Source organism: Trichosurus vulpecula, chromosome 2, assembly GCF_011100635.1.
Source record: "Trichosurus vulpecula isolate mTriVul1 chromosome 2, mTriVul1.pri, whole genome shotgun sequence".
In the NCBI taxonomy this organism is placed as follows: domain Eukaryota; kingdom Metazoa; phylum Chordata; class Mammalia; order Diprotodontia; family Phalangeridae; genus Trichosurus; species Trichosurus vulpecula.
In genome coordinates, this window is record NC_050574.1 from 245,024,357 (window position 1) to 245,041,273 (window position 16,917).

The 16,917-nt window shown below is 37.7% G+C and overlaps 1 protein-coding gene across 1 annotated transcript in view; it reads left to right on the forward strand.

Moving 5' to 3' along the window:
* Positions 1–10,041: 10,041 nt before the first annotated feature.
* The window catches only part of ITGAV (integrin subunit alpha V), a 113,582-nt gene continuing 106,706 nt past the window's right edge, over positions 10,042–16,917 (forward strand). Inside the window, exon 1 of the mRNA XM_036743427.1 lies at positions 10,042–10,397. Coding sequence (XP_036599322.1) covers positions 10,165–10,397 — 233 coding nt within the window. The 5' untranslated portion in view covers positions 10,042–10,164. The remainder of the gene's footprint in view (positions 10,398–16,917) is intronic.

The window sequence follows — 16,917 nt, forward strand, 5'->3', positions numbered from 1 at the left end:
CACTGCGGGGAATGCATTTGGAAGGACAATCCTTGAGCTTGAACAGGACTTCCAAAAAACTTTACATAATTGGGGTAAATGGACAAATGTGCCCAATTACATCGAGCCCCTTTGTTTTAGATAGCAAACATTTAACCAGTAGAAAAGTTTAACAATAAAAAACTGCCGTTGAATACAGGGTGGTGGTGGGTGGGTGGGAATGCTATATGCTTCTCCTCTCAAGGTCCCTCTCAGCTCTGTACTCAGGTATTTGTGGATGAGGTTCATACCTCAGGAAATCTGACCTCCAAAGACAGGTTACCTTTTTGCTTGTTTAAATGACTAGCTGATAGCTACAGGGGAAATCACTTAATATCTTGGGTTTTGGATCATTTCTACAATCCCCTCCAAAGCAGGAATTAGAAAGGTACTTAATGTATAATGTGGATCAGGATGGTTACTTATTTCTCACATATAAAAGAAACGCTAAACACAAAAGATACACAGGCACATTAACAAAAACTAAAATAAGCAGCATTAGTAATGTAACTATTATACTCTCCCATGAGATTGATGATTAAAATATCAACACATGATGCAATTTGAGGGACTGCTGAATAGGAATTTTACATTTTACCTTGGCTCTGTAGTGTCCAAACAAAGTCTTACCAGGTCCATTTCTTCTGGCAAACCCAGCCATGAGTCAGCTCCTTTCCTTGATGGTGGTTACCCTCTCTGATGCAGAAATTCCCTTTGCTACTAGTCAGCTCCAAATAAGAAACTAAAGATGTGCATGCAACCTCTCAAATTTACATTGTTGTCTAACACTGAACACCTTCCATCTTATGGGATCATCTGTTCCAGGGGTGTGCTGGTAATGTTTAACAACCATCTCTCTGGGGGAAAAAAGTAAACATGCCCAAAAGACAATTTTAAGACTAATCTAAATATGAACATTTTCCCCCATCAATTTCTTAAATCTAGACAAACAACAAAACATCAAGTCAAACCCAGATTTGTAGTGTTGCCAATTTCAGAGGTGTAAATTCTCACACTGAAAATGTAAGGATACTTAGAGCTGGCTTCAGTACACCCCTGGCAATTCTATCACCTAAATTCACCAAAGAAAGAAAACATAAAGAGACAGCTAAGGAGTCCAAAGCCCAGACTCAATCTCGCCTAAACTCACACAAGTGTTTAAGCTGTCATGTACTTGCAATTCAATATTTCTTACCAGGTAGGGTGAAAGGAACTAGGCCTCTTCCTCTACCCCTCCAGGGATAGGCTTGAATATTTTTTACATCATCTACAGTCAGGAAGAGAAGAAGTAGAAAAAGATAGGTAATCTGCTTTGAAAGATCCCTCTTTGAGTCATCTCTCCTTCCTGTTTAGTGGCCAGTAAGTTTTGCTTCATCATTTCAAAGTGAGAGCTCTGTAGTGATAAGCCCTATTCATCTCATGAAGTTGCTAGAGGTGTAGGTTCAGCAGTCTATGGTAGGGGTGGAGTAAACCAATTCAACCCCCATTACATATGTGTATGCATGTGTATAATGTATATCAAACTGTATGCAATATATGTATACATAAACATATACATATACTGTTCTGAAGTCACAGATTTTAGAGCTGTATGGAACCTTAGATATCTAGTCCATTTTCCCTACTTCCATTTTATGCCTGAGAAAATTGAGTCCCAGAGAGTTTAAGTGACTTGTCAGAGGTCACCTGTAGTAAATAGATTCAGGTTTTAAAGCAAAATCCTCTGATTTCAAATGCAGTAATATTTCTACAGCATCATGCTACTTTCCTCTATATAAAGATTCTCTCTGAATTTTAAACAGAATTAAGTCTACAACTGTGAGAATATTGTTGAGAATTTACATGTGCAAGTCAGGAAGTGAATTATCAGTTGCTATAGAAACCAAAACATAAACTTTTCTATATTATCTAGGTAGCATTTTATAAAATCACACACTGTAAATATATGTACAATGTAGAAAAGTAATAACTACTTTTTGAAAGTAATTGGAGCTTCTGGTTCCAGTGCTTATAAATGTTCAAATATTACAATGAATATGCATAGCTTAACATGTGACAACAAATTTTTCAGTAGAAACACAGGAAGTTAAGTATATGTTAATAGGATCATAGCTCTAAGACTGAAAAATCACCTTAGGGATATGTAAAAGAATCTTACAAATGAGGAAACTGAGGGTCACAGAATTTAAGGGTATAAAACTGTGACATTGTTAGCCCTGAGGAATCCAAAAATTCCCAATATCTAAAGTGTTCAGTGAAGGTTTCAGGATCCCTTAGGCTACCTTGGACGAAATTCTAGAGTAATCTGAAATCAGAAGATAAAATAGGAGATGAGAAGGAAGAGAAGCAGAAAACGGGAGGCAATGTGGCCTAGTGAAGAGAGACTCAGTGGTAGATCTTGGGCAAGTTATTTAATTTCTCAGTACTCTAGACAATTATCTAAAACTTTAAGTTGCAGAGAAGGTGCTGGCCTGCATTGGCAAACGGAGGCAAAGGGAGTTCCCCAGGAGCTCACACCAATGAAATCCTAAGTTTAGTCTCTAAGTGTGTGTGTATATGTATGTGTGTAAAACATACATATATATACAAACATATGTATATATACTTAATTGCTGTACATATATAATACATATATACTTTTTGCTATGAAATATGGCAAATAATTCACGTTAATATGTCTAAAACATTCATGTCTATCTGCCAAACAAATATTTATTAATACTTATTTTAGTGCTCTGAGGTAAAAATGATTATATAATGTTCAGATAATGTTCTAACTCTAAGGAATTTAAAACTTAATTGGAGAGGCAAGACTAATATACAAGAAATATTTAATCATAATAACTGCTAGAATTTATATAGAGTTTTAAGTTTGCAAGGCACTTTAGAAACATTATCTTATCCTTACAACAATCCTAGGGGGTAAATGTTATTATTATCCACATTTTACAGATGAGGAACCAAGGCAAACAGATGTTAAGTGACTTATCCAGGGTCACATAGTTGGTAAGTGTCTGGGGTTGGGTATAAACTGAGGTCTTCCTGACTCCAGGTCCAGTGTTCTAACCACTTCACCACATAGGTGCCTTAACATACAAACCTGAAGAGTAGAGACTGTGGAAATTCATAGAAGGAAAAGATCAATGTAGTTGCTTAAGGAACATTTCATAGAAGAAGGAGCTGTTCTGAAGAGGGGACACAGTATAGAGAAAAGCAAAGAGTAAGGATCTACAAGGGTCAAGAAGGAGACTAATCTGTTTGGAGCAAAGACTTCACACTGAGGTATTATAGGAGATAAGTTTGGAGAGCTAGACTTGGGGGACAATTTATAGAGGGCTTTGAATGTCACTGCTTTATTGAGTAAGCAAAAATAAAATCATTAAGAGTTTTTGAGCTTGAGACTGACAAGATAAAAGTAGTGTCAAAGACATAGTTCATTCACCATACCTCTTCTTAGCAAAGTGATAGCCGGGTACATAGGCCACATCACTTAAATATTTAAATATTTTCATTCATATTTTCTGTTTTTATACATCACCATAGTATTTTATGTGTTCCTCCCCTTCCCCTTCCCCAAGAGCATCCCGTATAACAAATAGTATTTTTCTTAGAGGAAAAACAGTCAGCACAATTGATTAATACATTGAAAAAGAACAAAAACATGTGCAATGTGCAACACCTATGGATCTCCCACCACCATGAAGGGTAGGTTGGGGGTGTCTTCTCATCTCTTCTTTCGAGTTCCATTTGATCTTTATAATTTTGTCACATTTACTTTTGATATTTTGGTGCATAATTCTTTCTATCTATATTGTTGTAGGTACTGTCTGTATTGGATTTCATTGAGAAGTTTCTCAGGGGCATCTAGGTGGAGAAGTGAGTAGAGCACTGGCCCTGGAGTCAGAAGGACCTGAGTTCCATTCCAGCCTCAGACACTTGACACACTTACTAGCTGTGTGACCTTGGACAAGTCACTTAACCCCAATTGCCCTGCCCTCCCCCTCCAAAAAAAAAAGAGAGAAGTTTCTCTATTTTTCCAGGGTTTGATGTCATGATGTAATTGGCAAATAGCATCTTTTGGAGAGCTTCACCCTATATAGGGAATGTTTCTTCCACTGAGGCTGTACTGATAATTAAGGTGGGACTTTTTTTTTTTACTGTTTTAGAATGCTAAATTAAGTGTCTTTGATTGAGTCTTACAGAGCTCCAGGCATATACCCTTTTGCTAACTAGGTACTAAACCCCAGACCCACACCCTTTTGCTGATTAGGTATGAATCCATTGGGCCCTGACACAGGTATATAAGATCCAAGGTTGGCTTTTGACTTTTGAGTCACTGGAAGAGTGGTGTGAGACTCTGGGCAGCCATTTCAAGAGCTCCCTGCTTGTGAACCCAGATGTTGATGGTTTCCTGGCAATTATGAATTGTAATTTGGTCTGTTTATATTGTGTATCTCTGTAATTTGTTTGTATTTGCTCTGAAGTTCAGGTTGCTGACTTTTCCTCCTGAACTAGGTGAGTTATATTTGTATGTGTGATTAAAGTAAGATTGTTAACCTCTTAATGTTACTTTCCTTAGTAAAGCAGATCAAAGAACCTGTGTTGGCAGCTTTCTATGTGCTGGATGTTGGTGGGTCTTACACCCCTACAGCAGCTGCTAGCAGATTGTTGCTACAGAAGCTTAGCACAAGATATCTTCCATGAAGTGTTTTATGCCTTTAACAAAGGTATCTTCTGGTTTTATGTATCACTTCATTCATTAGAAGATCAAAGAATAAAGTTACCTCTGTAGTTGCCTCTATGAAGGAATATTATGTAAAGATAAGGAAAACATGAGAGACAGAACAGAGATTTTTAAGGATATGTTCTATTTTACATAGTCCTTTTTTTTGTAATTAACATACAGTAAATTCTATAGTCTTTATCATTGTTGGTTAATTGTGTGACTGAAGGTGAGATAGGTTATAGAAAATCATTATAGTTTCATAAAGGATATCATTCACACACACACACACACACACACTTTTTGTAAGAGTTTTTAGGCTGACTTCATTGTTGTATGCCTGTGAAACCTGGAGAGTGTACTAGCACCACGCCAGGAAATTGAATCTCTTCCATTTGCATTGTCTTAGGAAGACTCTGAAGAACACTTGGCAGGATAAGGTACTTCTGAACTGAAGTCCTTTCTCAAGCTGGACTGCCAAGCATTCAAACCCTCCTTCAATAGGCTGGCCATGTTGTTCAAATGCCAAATGTATGTTTGACTAAAAAAACCCAAAAAACTAAATCTATTTTGTGGTTAAAGAAAATCATCTGCCACTAAGTGAGGTGAGCAGAACCAGGAGAACATTGTACACAACAACAGCAACATTGTGAAATGACCAGCTTTAACAGACTTAGCTTTTCTCAGCAATGCAATGATCTAAGACAACTCCAAAAGACTCATGATGGATAATGCTATCCATATCCAGAGGAAAAAAAAACTATGAAGTCTGAATGCAGATCAAAGCATACTATTTTCTCACTTTTTCTTTCTCTTGGTTTTTTTCCTTTTGTCCTGATTCTTCTCTCACAACATGACCAATGTGGAAATATGTTTAATATAATTGTAAATGTATAGCCTATATCAGATTGTATGCTGTTTTGTGGAGGGAGGAGGGGAAGAAAAATCTAGAACTCACCATCTTATAAAAGTGAATGTTGAAAAATAAAAATAAAATTTAAAAAACCTTAAAGTGCTAAAAAAAAGAGGAAAATCATCTACAAAAGCCTTCCTCTTTTTATAGTATCATAAAGGATATCCTTCACACAACCTTTTTTGTAATGAGTTTTTTAGAGATGAAGAATAGGTATATGGTTTAGTAGTTGCTGATGTCTTCTCAGTTCCTTTTTGGAGGGTTAATAGTACTGCTTTATGGGACAACTCTGAGAAGAAAAGTCTATTAGTAATGAGTATTTCTGTGTGCTGCAATGGTTGTTTCAATGGAGTTTGATACTATACTTAATGGCATTCAGTAGGATAATGCCATTCAACATTGTCACTCCTTACTCTTTGAAATGCTCAAGAAGAGTATCAGGATATTGGCGGATGGTACAGATCAATTTCATTCTATATAACCTCATCATTTTTACTGTTAGGTTTGTATGTGGTTATTGGGAGTTGATGGTTACTGTGTTGGAAGCTCCTACAGAATAACACATGATCAGTACCTGTAACCCTTCTACTGAGAGACGTCCCTTACATAAGAGATGTGTAAAATGTTATGTGAGATTCAAGGGCAGGGATATTATTATCAACTTGGTAAAGGGTTCAAGTGGAAAGGAAATCAGAAAAGGCTTTTAGGAAGAAGTAGCATTTAAGTTTGACTTTAGAGGATGGGTAGGATTTTGAACAGGAAGAAATACAAGGAGGAGGAGTGAGGGAATACCAGCCATAGGGCCACTGATTACCAAGACACAGAGGTAAGGCATAAATAACAAATATCATGTTCTGCAGTCCAGCTGGAGCTTTGGACGCACACAAAGTATAATGCTGGATAGGTAGCAGTATACAAATGGATGGTAATGTGATTTTAGTTTTCATGAACAATATGAAGTGGCCTTAGTAAAACCCATGATTGATTATTATACTGAGACAACCCATTTAACTAGTGAATAAGCTTTCTAGTATATTCTCTCTGTGAGTCTAAAACTGGAAAGTTCTTCTAGTAGTGAAATAGAATGACTGTCTAGAGAGCCATACAGATGATATTCAAAATCAACATTATTAAGTGCCTAGTATATGCCAGGTGCTGGGAATATTTTTGTTGAGTTGTGTCCCAGTTTTCATGATTCCATTTGGGGTTTTCTTGGCAAAGGTACTGGAATGGTTTGCAATGTCCTTCTCCAGCCCATTTCATCAATGAAGTAAACAGGGTGAAGTGACTTGCCCAGGGTCACACAACTAGTAAGTGTCTAAAGCCAGATTAGAACTCAGAAAGATGAATTTTCCTGACTCCCAGCTTAGTGCTCTATTCACTTGCCACCTGGTGTTGCGAATACAGAAACAAACAAACCAAAAACCCAGTCCCTGTCCTCAAGGGTCTTCCACTCTGTTGGGAAGAACAACATGCATACACAAATAAATACAAAATCAAACAAAGTAAATACAAGGTATTTGGAGGCATCAGTAAAGGCATCAGTAGAAAGTAGCTCTAGAGCTGAGTTTTAAAGGGAATCTATTATTCCATGAAGCAGGAGTGAGGAGGGATCTATTCCAGACATGTAGGACAACCTGTACAAATTCACAGTGAAGGAAGATGGAATGCTGTATGTGAGAAACAGCAAGTAGGCCAGTTTGGCTGGACCATATAGTGTAGAAAGGGTAGTAATGTGCAGCAAGTCTGGAAAGGTGGGCTGGGGCCAGGTTAGGAAGGTATCTAAATGCCAGAGAAGTGTAGATTTTGTACTCAAAGCAATAAAGAACCACTGAAAGTTTTTTTGAGTAGAGGAATGGCAAGATCCAACCTGTGCCTTGGGAATAATACTTTGACAGCTGTGTGGAAAAATGATTACATTTTTAGGAGTTGAGAGAAATCATTAAGGATAAATAATAGCATAGATTTCATTCTAAGATAGTTTTTGCTTAGCATAGTGTCTGGCACATAGTAGGTGCTTAATTAATGTTTCTTGATTATCTGATCAAATGGTAAGGTTGGAAAGACTATAAAGTTAAGTGAGGAGTGTAAGGTAAACATATTGGCCCCTAACACTTTCTAAATACTTATAATAGAACCTGTTCCATGACATTTCTCCTCTCTCCTCAAGAACTTACTAAGGGCAAGTATATATTGAATGCCAGCTTTAAAATATCTGTCATCAAAAACCAATTTTTTAAAAAAAGATGTGAATATTGTTAACATGAAAAAGTTATACCTGCAGTCAATCTCACATACAGGACATTATCCTAAGTTTATAATCAGAAATGAAACCTTTTGTATTGGGAACAACTGTGAAAAACAACATCAAAAAGGTTTACATACACAGTATAATTTAGGAAATGATTACTGAAAAATCAGTTTTTATACCAAAATATCTCATGGTAAACAGTATCTCTGGCATCCGTCACCTTCTTTGTATTCACACCACCCTAGTTTATTCTCTTCTTCTCTTGCTTGAACTTTATAAAAGCTTCATAATAATTGGTTTTCCTGCCTCCAGTGTCTTCCCTATCTAACCCCTTGCTATACAGCTTGGAAAATGGTTTTCTAGAAGCATGGGTCTGACCATATCATTTTTTTTCTCAGTAAACTCTAATGGCCAGGAGAAAATACAAACATTTAAACATTTGAAGCCCATCACAACATATATCCAATCTACCTTTCCAACATAATTATGTTACCCCACTTCATGAACTTGATGGTCCATCTAAAGCTGGTGTTACCTCATACATTCATCACTTCTCTCTGTACCTTTGCAGAAGTTGTCTACTATGCTTGGAATATACTCTCTCTGCCTCTTAAGAGCCCTAATTTCCTTCGAAGCCCAACTCAAGTGCCATACTCTACATGAGGTCTTTGCTGATTCTCTCCCTACCGCTCAAATGCCTTAGCAGTGCCTTACAGAGAACTAGTCCTACTGAGCAGTGGAGTCACTTGTATATTACAGATATCCTATCTTGTAGTTAAGTTTATAAGAAACTGTGAAAACTTCCTATCTCCGCGACCTTGGGCAAGTCACTTAGTCTCTATTCGCCAGTGGAGAAGGAAATAGCAAGTCACTATAGTATCTTTGCCAAGAAAACCCACGGACAGAGGTCCACTGGGTCATAAAGAGTCCAACACAATTGAAATGGCTAAATGACAAAAACAAAACAAAATAAAAAAAATTGGAAAAAGGAAAGGACATCAAGGCTCTGAAGTTTGGGAGTTATGAGTTGCTTTGGCCACATGTTTTCCCTACATACATAACTCACAAACATGTGTTCCCTAAATTCATGATCTTGGGTAAATTATAACCTCTCTGGGCAAAATGTAGTGGGCTGGAGTCTCTCAAAGGTCTCTTTTAGCTCTATATCTTCGTTGTCAAATATTTAAAGCATACTGATGATCATAAGGCTACTTATGAAAAACGAGATAAATAAATTAATTTGATAGGATATAGCGTTGGTTGGAAGACAAAATTCCTTGTAATAAAGTCTAGGTTGTTAGTTACACCTTTACAACTGCTAGCTTCTGTTTGTTTTTATCAAAGTTCTCTTTATTGTAGTAAACTCACTTCAATACTAAACATCTTAAATGGTTTTATTTGAGTTTCTTCTCATCACACACTCTGGGCTCTAGAGGTGCAGAAAATCCAGAGGTGGATGAGCATCCTCAGCTCTTAAACACTAGGGGAAAAATGTGTTCACTGGGGTCATCTTGCCCCCGCCACCACACTGCACTCCAGCACTCCCCCTCCCTCCCTTCCCAAAGCCCTCCCTGGTTGACCCTTTAAGGCTCAGAGTAAACAGCCGTTCTACTCTCCTATCCCGTTTTCAGTTCTTCCTTTGGTAGCCGTGCAACAGACGAAGGCCGGGCGAATTTGGAGTGTCCCAGCCAAAGCTCGGCCGGGTTAGAGAACAGCCAGCGCTCCGCACGGAAGTTTGCAGGGCTCTTGCCAGTCGTCGGACTGCCTTCCCTCCCTCCTCCACTTCCTCCTTCTCCCCGACATCTCTACCGCCCTCGAGCCATCAGCTCCTCCTCCTCTCCCTTCTCCGCCTACTCTTCCCAGCCGAGATTGCACTAAGGCCGGGATGTCCCTCTGTTCCCCGGTCAGTGCCCTGCCAGCAGCAGATAGTTAAGCACAGGGCTAAGAACTGGAAGGCAGAGGGAGACGGGATTGAGGAGGAGGGATTGTAGGACGTAAAGAGGGCGGGCGTGGAGGGCCGGCCAGAACTCCAGCCCACGCAGCGATCCCAAGAGAAAATCGTCCCCAGCCGCGAGAGCCTCCCTCCCTAGTGGACAGGACAGCCAGCTCTGCTCTCCTCCCTCCCTGCCGTGGCTGGGGCGGTAGGAAACTTCGTCTCTGCTAACTTGCAGCAGGGGCGCCGGTGGGCGCGGAGCAGCTGCGACCGAGGAGGGGGTGGCTGGGGGCGCTAAGACAGGCGCTGAGCCGCGCACTTCGGAGATGGCCCCTCGGCTGGGGAGGCGGCGGCGACGGCGGCTGCAGCTACTGCTTCTCCACCTCCGGCGCTGCTGCTTCCACCTCCTTCTCCCCGGCCTCCTGCTGCTACTGCTGCCGCCCCTGCCACCTCTCTGCAGCGCCTTCAACCTGGATGTAGATAGTCCCGCCGAGTATTCTGGCCCGGAGGGAAGTTACTTCGGCTTTGCGGTGGATTTCTTCGCCCCAGACCCTTCCTCGTAAGTGGCCGCAATTTAGCTGGGAGTCTTCCTTCCTTTTTTCTTCCCTTCTTTATGCGCACTCTCCCTTGGGTTCTAAGCAGGTCTACGAATCCTGTTCCGACTCTTGGGCGTTCACGAGATTGTCCCCCACAAAGGGGGATGGGAGGTAAGTGTAGGGTAGATCTCCTGGTCCCAGCTTTTACACTTGAAAAAAGTGAAAGTCCAACAAAGACTTTTTAGTTCTGCTCACACTCCGCGCCCCTTCTTCCAGTTGTAGGGACTGGGGTTACTTTCACACTCATCCTCCTCTTTTTCACTTCTCTAACACTCCAACCATCCCTTTCCTTTACTGTTTTCCCAGACTAGGGGTTCCGTGGTGTTTTCTCTTTCTTTTTTTGCTTGCTAGGGTTCTTTTCTGTATTCTCTTTCTCTTTTCCATCCCTCTCCCACACTGTCAGACGACTAACAATAGCTACATTGTTACCCTAAGTACGCCGTGCCTTATCTCTAGAACTTCCAGGCTTTTGCAGATTTGAGGTCGGGCAGATGTATTGAATACACAATTTGGAGTCATTGTTTCGAAAGAATGTGGGTACTGGTTGGATTTTCTCTCTTTGGGAATTTACTTGAATCTTCTGGGGTTTGAGAATTCAATTCTGTTTCAGCTGTTCCAAATTCTTCGTGACATGAGATTTTAGGAATTGTAACAGTTATTATCGGTGTTTAATCAAAACAGTTTCTTTTTCAAATGCTTACTGCTTGTTAGGAAAACATGCTCATGATATCCGTCTGGAAGTACTGATTTTATAAGGACACACATTTTATCATCCTTTTTTAAATTTTTAAATCTGATTTATAAAACAGATAACTGTTTAGGAGTCTTTCTGAAACTTTGATAATTACATCAGACATTTTTATGTCTTTGTTTTTTCTCGAGAGTATTGCTTATACTATTTCAGCAGCAATGTTAGTATTGCATTTTAATCTGCAAGAGATAATTTTAAATAGTAGGTTTGAGGATAGGCCTATTTTGTTATTATACATTTGTGTCAGACTTGATGATGTGAATATTGTACCATAGCCTAATTATTAAGGCTTTTTTCCCATTGTCTATCATTTTATTCAAAACAAAACAAAACATCTGCTTCCTCTAAGTGCCACACTTAAGAGTCATTCCATTGAATGTAATTTATTTAATAAGAAATCTGCTCAGTAGACAGTCTGAATTATATAGGTTTTTTTTTTTTTGAAGAACAACAACAACAAAAAAAACCTCATGCTGTCCACTCTTCTGCTTTAGGCTGTTGTTTTATACCAGGTTTAATTAAATTTTTTTTTTTGAGCTTGGTATACAGGTTACCTTTGCTAAGTGATACAAATAACTTGGGCTAAATTGTGAAACAGGTTTGTATTCTTTGTTTCCACTTTCTCTTTTGCTTCAATATTAGTCCTCTTAGCCTCTTATTTTGGTATCAAAACATTTTCATGTTAATCTCAATGGTATAGTGTTTTGTTGTTGCCAAGAGGCTCCTCTTAAATTCACTTTGTATAGAAATTCCAAAAATTTTGAAAATTCGTAGCTATCTAATACTACATTGACAACACTTTAAGTTAGAACTTAAATTCTCTTACAGAGTGGAGTATTTTGCAAATATTATCTTCTTGATTTTCCGGCAGGTCTTGTAAGGTAGGTGGAAAGATTGGAGAGGTTGATAAAGCTTTGTGAGCTTTTGAAAACTTTTATTCCCATTTGAAATCTGGTAATGTTGAGCTGTTGGCAACAATGACCATAAGATGTCCATATACTTGGGCTGACTGTTGAAATATTCTTCTTGCCACATGGATTCAAGGATCTTTAAATCTCCTTTCCAACTTTAAAGCTGTGATTGTATGATTCCATTAAAGATGTCATCAATGGTGGTGTGACTTAGAATTTGATATATTTTTGCCAATTGACTTATCTCAAAGATCAGATGAGAAGGAATGTAAGAGTGCCTTGGGCCACTTTATAAACATCATTGTGTACGCACACACACCCCCTAAGTTTTAAGAAAGAAAAAAATTACTATAAAACAATATACTGCCACAAATTATAACAAAACAAAAATTATTTCTTAATTTACTATTCAAGGAGTGGAGTTTTAAAAAATACTTTTTCATTGAGTTAGCAGAGGGATGCTACAGAATATTGTAGTGCTTTTATAAATTTACTGAATAAATGAACTAAATCTTGAGTAGTCTTAAAACTACTAACTTGAAATAAAACACATCTACCAAAGGTAGGAGTGGGATATAGAAAATCCATGTGTTCCTGAAGTGTTCTTGTCTCCAGAAAGAAAGCAGACTGGATTAGTTAGGAAACTAAAAGGAACTATAATTCTGACCCTGATGCTTGATACTAAATTTTAATCCAAGCTCTGCTGTTGTCGACTTGTAATCCTGGACAAGTCATAGAATTGTTCTCTGCAAGACTTTTGTGTTTGGGGATGACACTAGTGATGATATTTTGTAAGATATAGTTACGGAAATTGAAAATATAAGTACTAATGTAAAAACTTTTGAGAGAGCATAAAGGAAAAGGAAATTTTAAGACCTCATATAGCTCTAGGAAATATATTCTGATATAAAATTAGAGTTAATAAAAACACTGATATAATTTTAAAAAATCTTGATAAAAGGAATTTTAAATTAAGTTGGCATATATTTAATTTCCTTTAAAATTTGTGACTTATGAAATTAGATTGGTAAATAGTGTCAAACTTGTCCAATGTCAAAAGAGATGTGGCCATATTCTTGGTACTGAGATTTGTAAGGGCAAGTAATTCTATAATTTACCAAGTATATTCTTTGTGACAATGGCTGTGTGATAGCCAGAGGTAGAAGTCAAAAGTATTTTTTTTCCTATTCGAACCTTCCACTCAGTGCTGCAATCAAACTAATAAAACAGTTGACAGAATTATAAAATCATAGACTTTTAAAGCTAAGAGAAAATGAGGAAGGAATATCTATCACTTTCTGTCTATCTATATGTATGTGCAGATATTTAACCCTCAATACTTAGTGCAGCATCTTGTACCTGGGCAATGCTCAATTAATAGTTGCTGATTTATTAATTTATTATAACATTATATAGTACCCTAGAGCAATTTTTTGTCTTCAGCTTTTCTTGAATTTCTTTCTAAATATGTAAATTGTAGCATGGTTATAGATAAGCAGTCCTGGATACTTGACCACCTTGAAGAATTTGGAACGTAAACTTGAGAAAAATTCTCTTTGGGGCAATGGGAAGAACTTTTTGATACCTTCTAGAGCCTAAGGAGAAGAATTCCACTATGTTCTTATGGGTTAGTGGCAAGTAAGGGAAAAGAAGGACTATACAAGTACACTAGGTTTAATTCAGTTTGTGTCATGTCATTTCAGTAGTCAGACAGAGGAGTATATAGTACAAGTCAAATGTTCTTTGTATCTATAAGTGGAAGGGTCTGTAGGAATCATTTAGTGTAACTTCTTAATTTCATAGATTATGAAACTATAGTTGAAACATCATGTTTATTGTATAAAATCACAGGTAGTCAGTAGCAGAGCTGGGGTTCAGACTTAGGTTTTCTGATTCCATATGCAGTGTTCCCACCATATTATGTTTCTATTAAGCAGTGGTTGTTTGAGGTAGCTCAGTGGATAGAGGGCTTGGTCTGTAGTCAGGAAGATCTGAGTTCAAATGTGGTGGAAGATACTGACCAGCTGTTTGACCCTGGGCAAGTCACTTAACCTCAGGTTATCTAATCCATTGGAGAAGGAAATGGCAAACCACTCTGTTATCTTTGCTAGGAAAACCTCTTACTGGGTCATCAGGAGTCTGGACAGGACTGAACAACAACTGGTTGTTTACTTCATAGAGAGACCTTGGAGAGAGTAGAACTTGAAATCTTGACTCAGACATATATTAGCTGTGTGACCATGATCCAGGCACTGAACCTTTCAGTGCCCCAGGCAACTCTAAAGACTGAAATTAGTGAGGAGTTACCATCTGCATTAGGAGAAAGTTTCCTATAGTATTAATTCATGAAATCGGGCTTTGCTATATGTCATGGTGCAGCAGGTTTATATTTTATTTACTAAACTGTAACAAAAAAGAGGACAGATGACCTTTATTTGAAGCTGAGTCAGTAATATCTAACTGTTTCATCAAGGGGTGACATTTCCTCTGAGATAAACTGCAACCCCTGTAGCCTGTAGGAAATTTTTATATGTTGCTTTTGTTAAAAAAAAAATGTCATTTATTGGCTTTCTGATGAAGAAATTCTCATTATTTAGCTAGGCTAAATTGCTTGGATAGTACATATTGTCTGGCACTTTCAGTCTTTCTAGCTTAGTAGGACCTACTAGAGCTTGTCTTCTTCTGGGAATAGTGTTCAAGAACCAAGGGTCACTTTCATACCCTCTAAGTATTGGAATGAGATTAATGACAAGAAATTGGTTGACAACATTTTTTGAATTTTTTATTCGAAGCTGTTAAAAACAAGTCCTAATTGATGGTTATTTTACCCATAGTCCCAATCCATCTATAACTAAATTATAAGGTAGGACCTTATGGATACCTATAAGGTATCATGGGTTCACATTTTTGTATGATCCTAAATTATAGGTTTAAAAGTAAAGTTTGCTGGAGCCACCTTGAGAATGTAGAAAATTGTGTGACTTCTGGGAACTTGGAAAGATTAAGTGTGAGTCAGTTCTCTGCATAAAGCTTTTGTGTACTTTACATAGTTTGTAGGTTAGAGATCCTAACAATACATCACAACTAGAGTGAGAGGTAATAAAATGTTAGGCAAAATAAAAATGCTGGCAAAGCCCAGCTGCATTGGAATGTTTTCACACTCATTAAAGAGACGACTCGTGAAAGCAACCTGGAATCTTTCATGTTATATTACAACTTGTTATATTTTTGACAGAAGACATCTTTGTTGATGGTAAAGAAAACAATATTAGAACTTTACTGCTAGAGGGGAACCTTAGAGACCATCTAAGGTAATTCCTTTGTTTTATAGGGAGAGTGTTAGAGATGTAAGACTTTTTTTTATTTTAAAAAATGATGCTTTACATACTCTCCCACTCCCAACAAAAGAGACTAAACAGAAACCTTTGGCCTCATGTGAAAATATGTGCCTTGTTCTTCACCTATATGGTTCACCTCTGCTGAGAAGCTGAAGGCATTTTTCACCATTAGTCCCCTAAAATTATCATTTGTTATAGCATTGATTAGGGTGCTAATGTTTGTCTCAGTGTCGGCACCTAAGTGACTTCAGTAGATGCTACTGAGTTCAAATTCCGCCTCAGACACTTAATAGCTATGAAACCCTGGGTAAGTAATTTCATTTCTTCCTTTTTTTTTTTTGAGGGGGGTAGGCAGGGCAATTGGGGAATTTCATTTCTTTCAACCTTATTTTCCTCCTCTGTAAAATGGGCTAATAGAACTATCTAGTTGTAAGGATCAAATGAGAAAACATGTAAAATACTCTGCAAATCTTAAAGCTTGTGTAAATGCTTTTATTAGTATTATTTTTTTTTACTTGACACAAAATTCACTCTGCATTATTAACATTTTCTCTATCACTTTCTTACATCTGGACAATCAACAAAACAAGTCAAGCCTTGATTTATGGCATTTACAAATTTCTAAGGTATAAATGCTCACACAGAAAATTTAACAATCATATCATTAGGGTTTTTTTGCCATTATATTATTATGATCATTATACAAATTTTATAAAAGTTTCTCTTTTAAGGTCACACATCCTCCTAGTGTAGAGCCAGGACTAGAAGTCTGACTCATGAGTTTCAGCCTAGTTCTTTTACTATGCCATGTTGACTCTTACCTGATTATTATGATCTAATTTGTGGGAAATTTTGAAAAAATCAAACCCTAGGTCTTTTATCTTTAATTTCCTACAAAATCTATTGCTAAATATAATTTCACAGGGGCAGTCACACTGTTGGTTCTCTACATTTGGTACATGGTATATTCTAACTAGAGAACAAGGTTTACTTTGGCAATTTAGGCCCCTTAGCAAATTTAGTTTCTTGTCTGAAGTAGCTCTCTTATGGTGTACTTTTTCTCTATATAATATTCATAAAACCTTGAAAGTCTATAAGGTTTAGAGATCTCTCTATTTGTAATCAACTTGGAGTTGGAAAGGACATTAGAGTTCCCATGGTATCTAACATAGGCATACCAGAGAGAATAAGAAATAATGATGACTGAATTTTCTAATGGAAGATCTTAAATGGCATTCAAGGCAGCTAGGTGGTTCAGTGGATAGAGCACTAGGTCAGGAGTCAGAAAGACCTGAGTTCAGATTTAGCCTCTGATACTTAATAACTGTGTGATCTTGAACAATCTTGGTTTGTCTCAGTTGCCTCAACTGTAAAATGGGACAACAGCATCCATTTTGTGGGGTTGTTGGGAGGATTCAATGAGACATTTGTTAAAGCATTTAGCACAGTGCCTGGCACAAAGTCAGTACCATATAAAATCCTA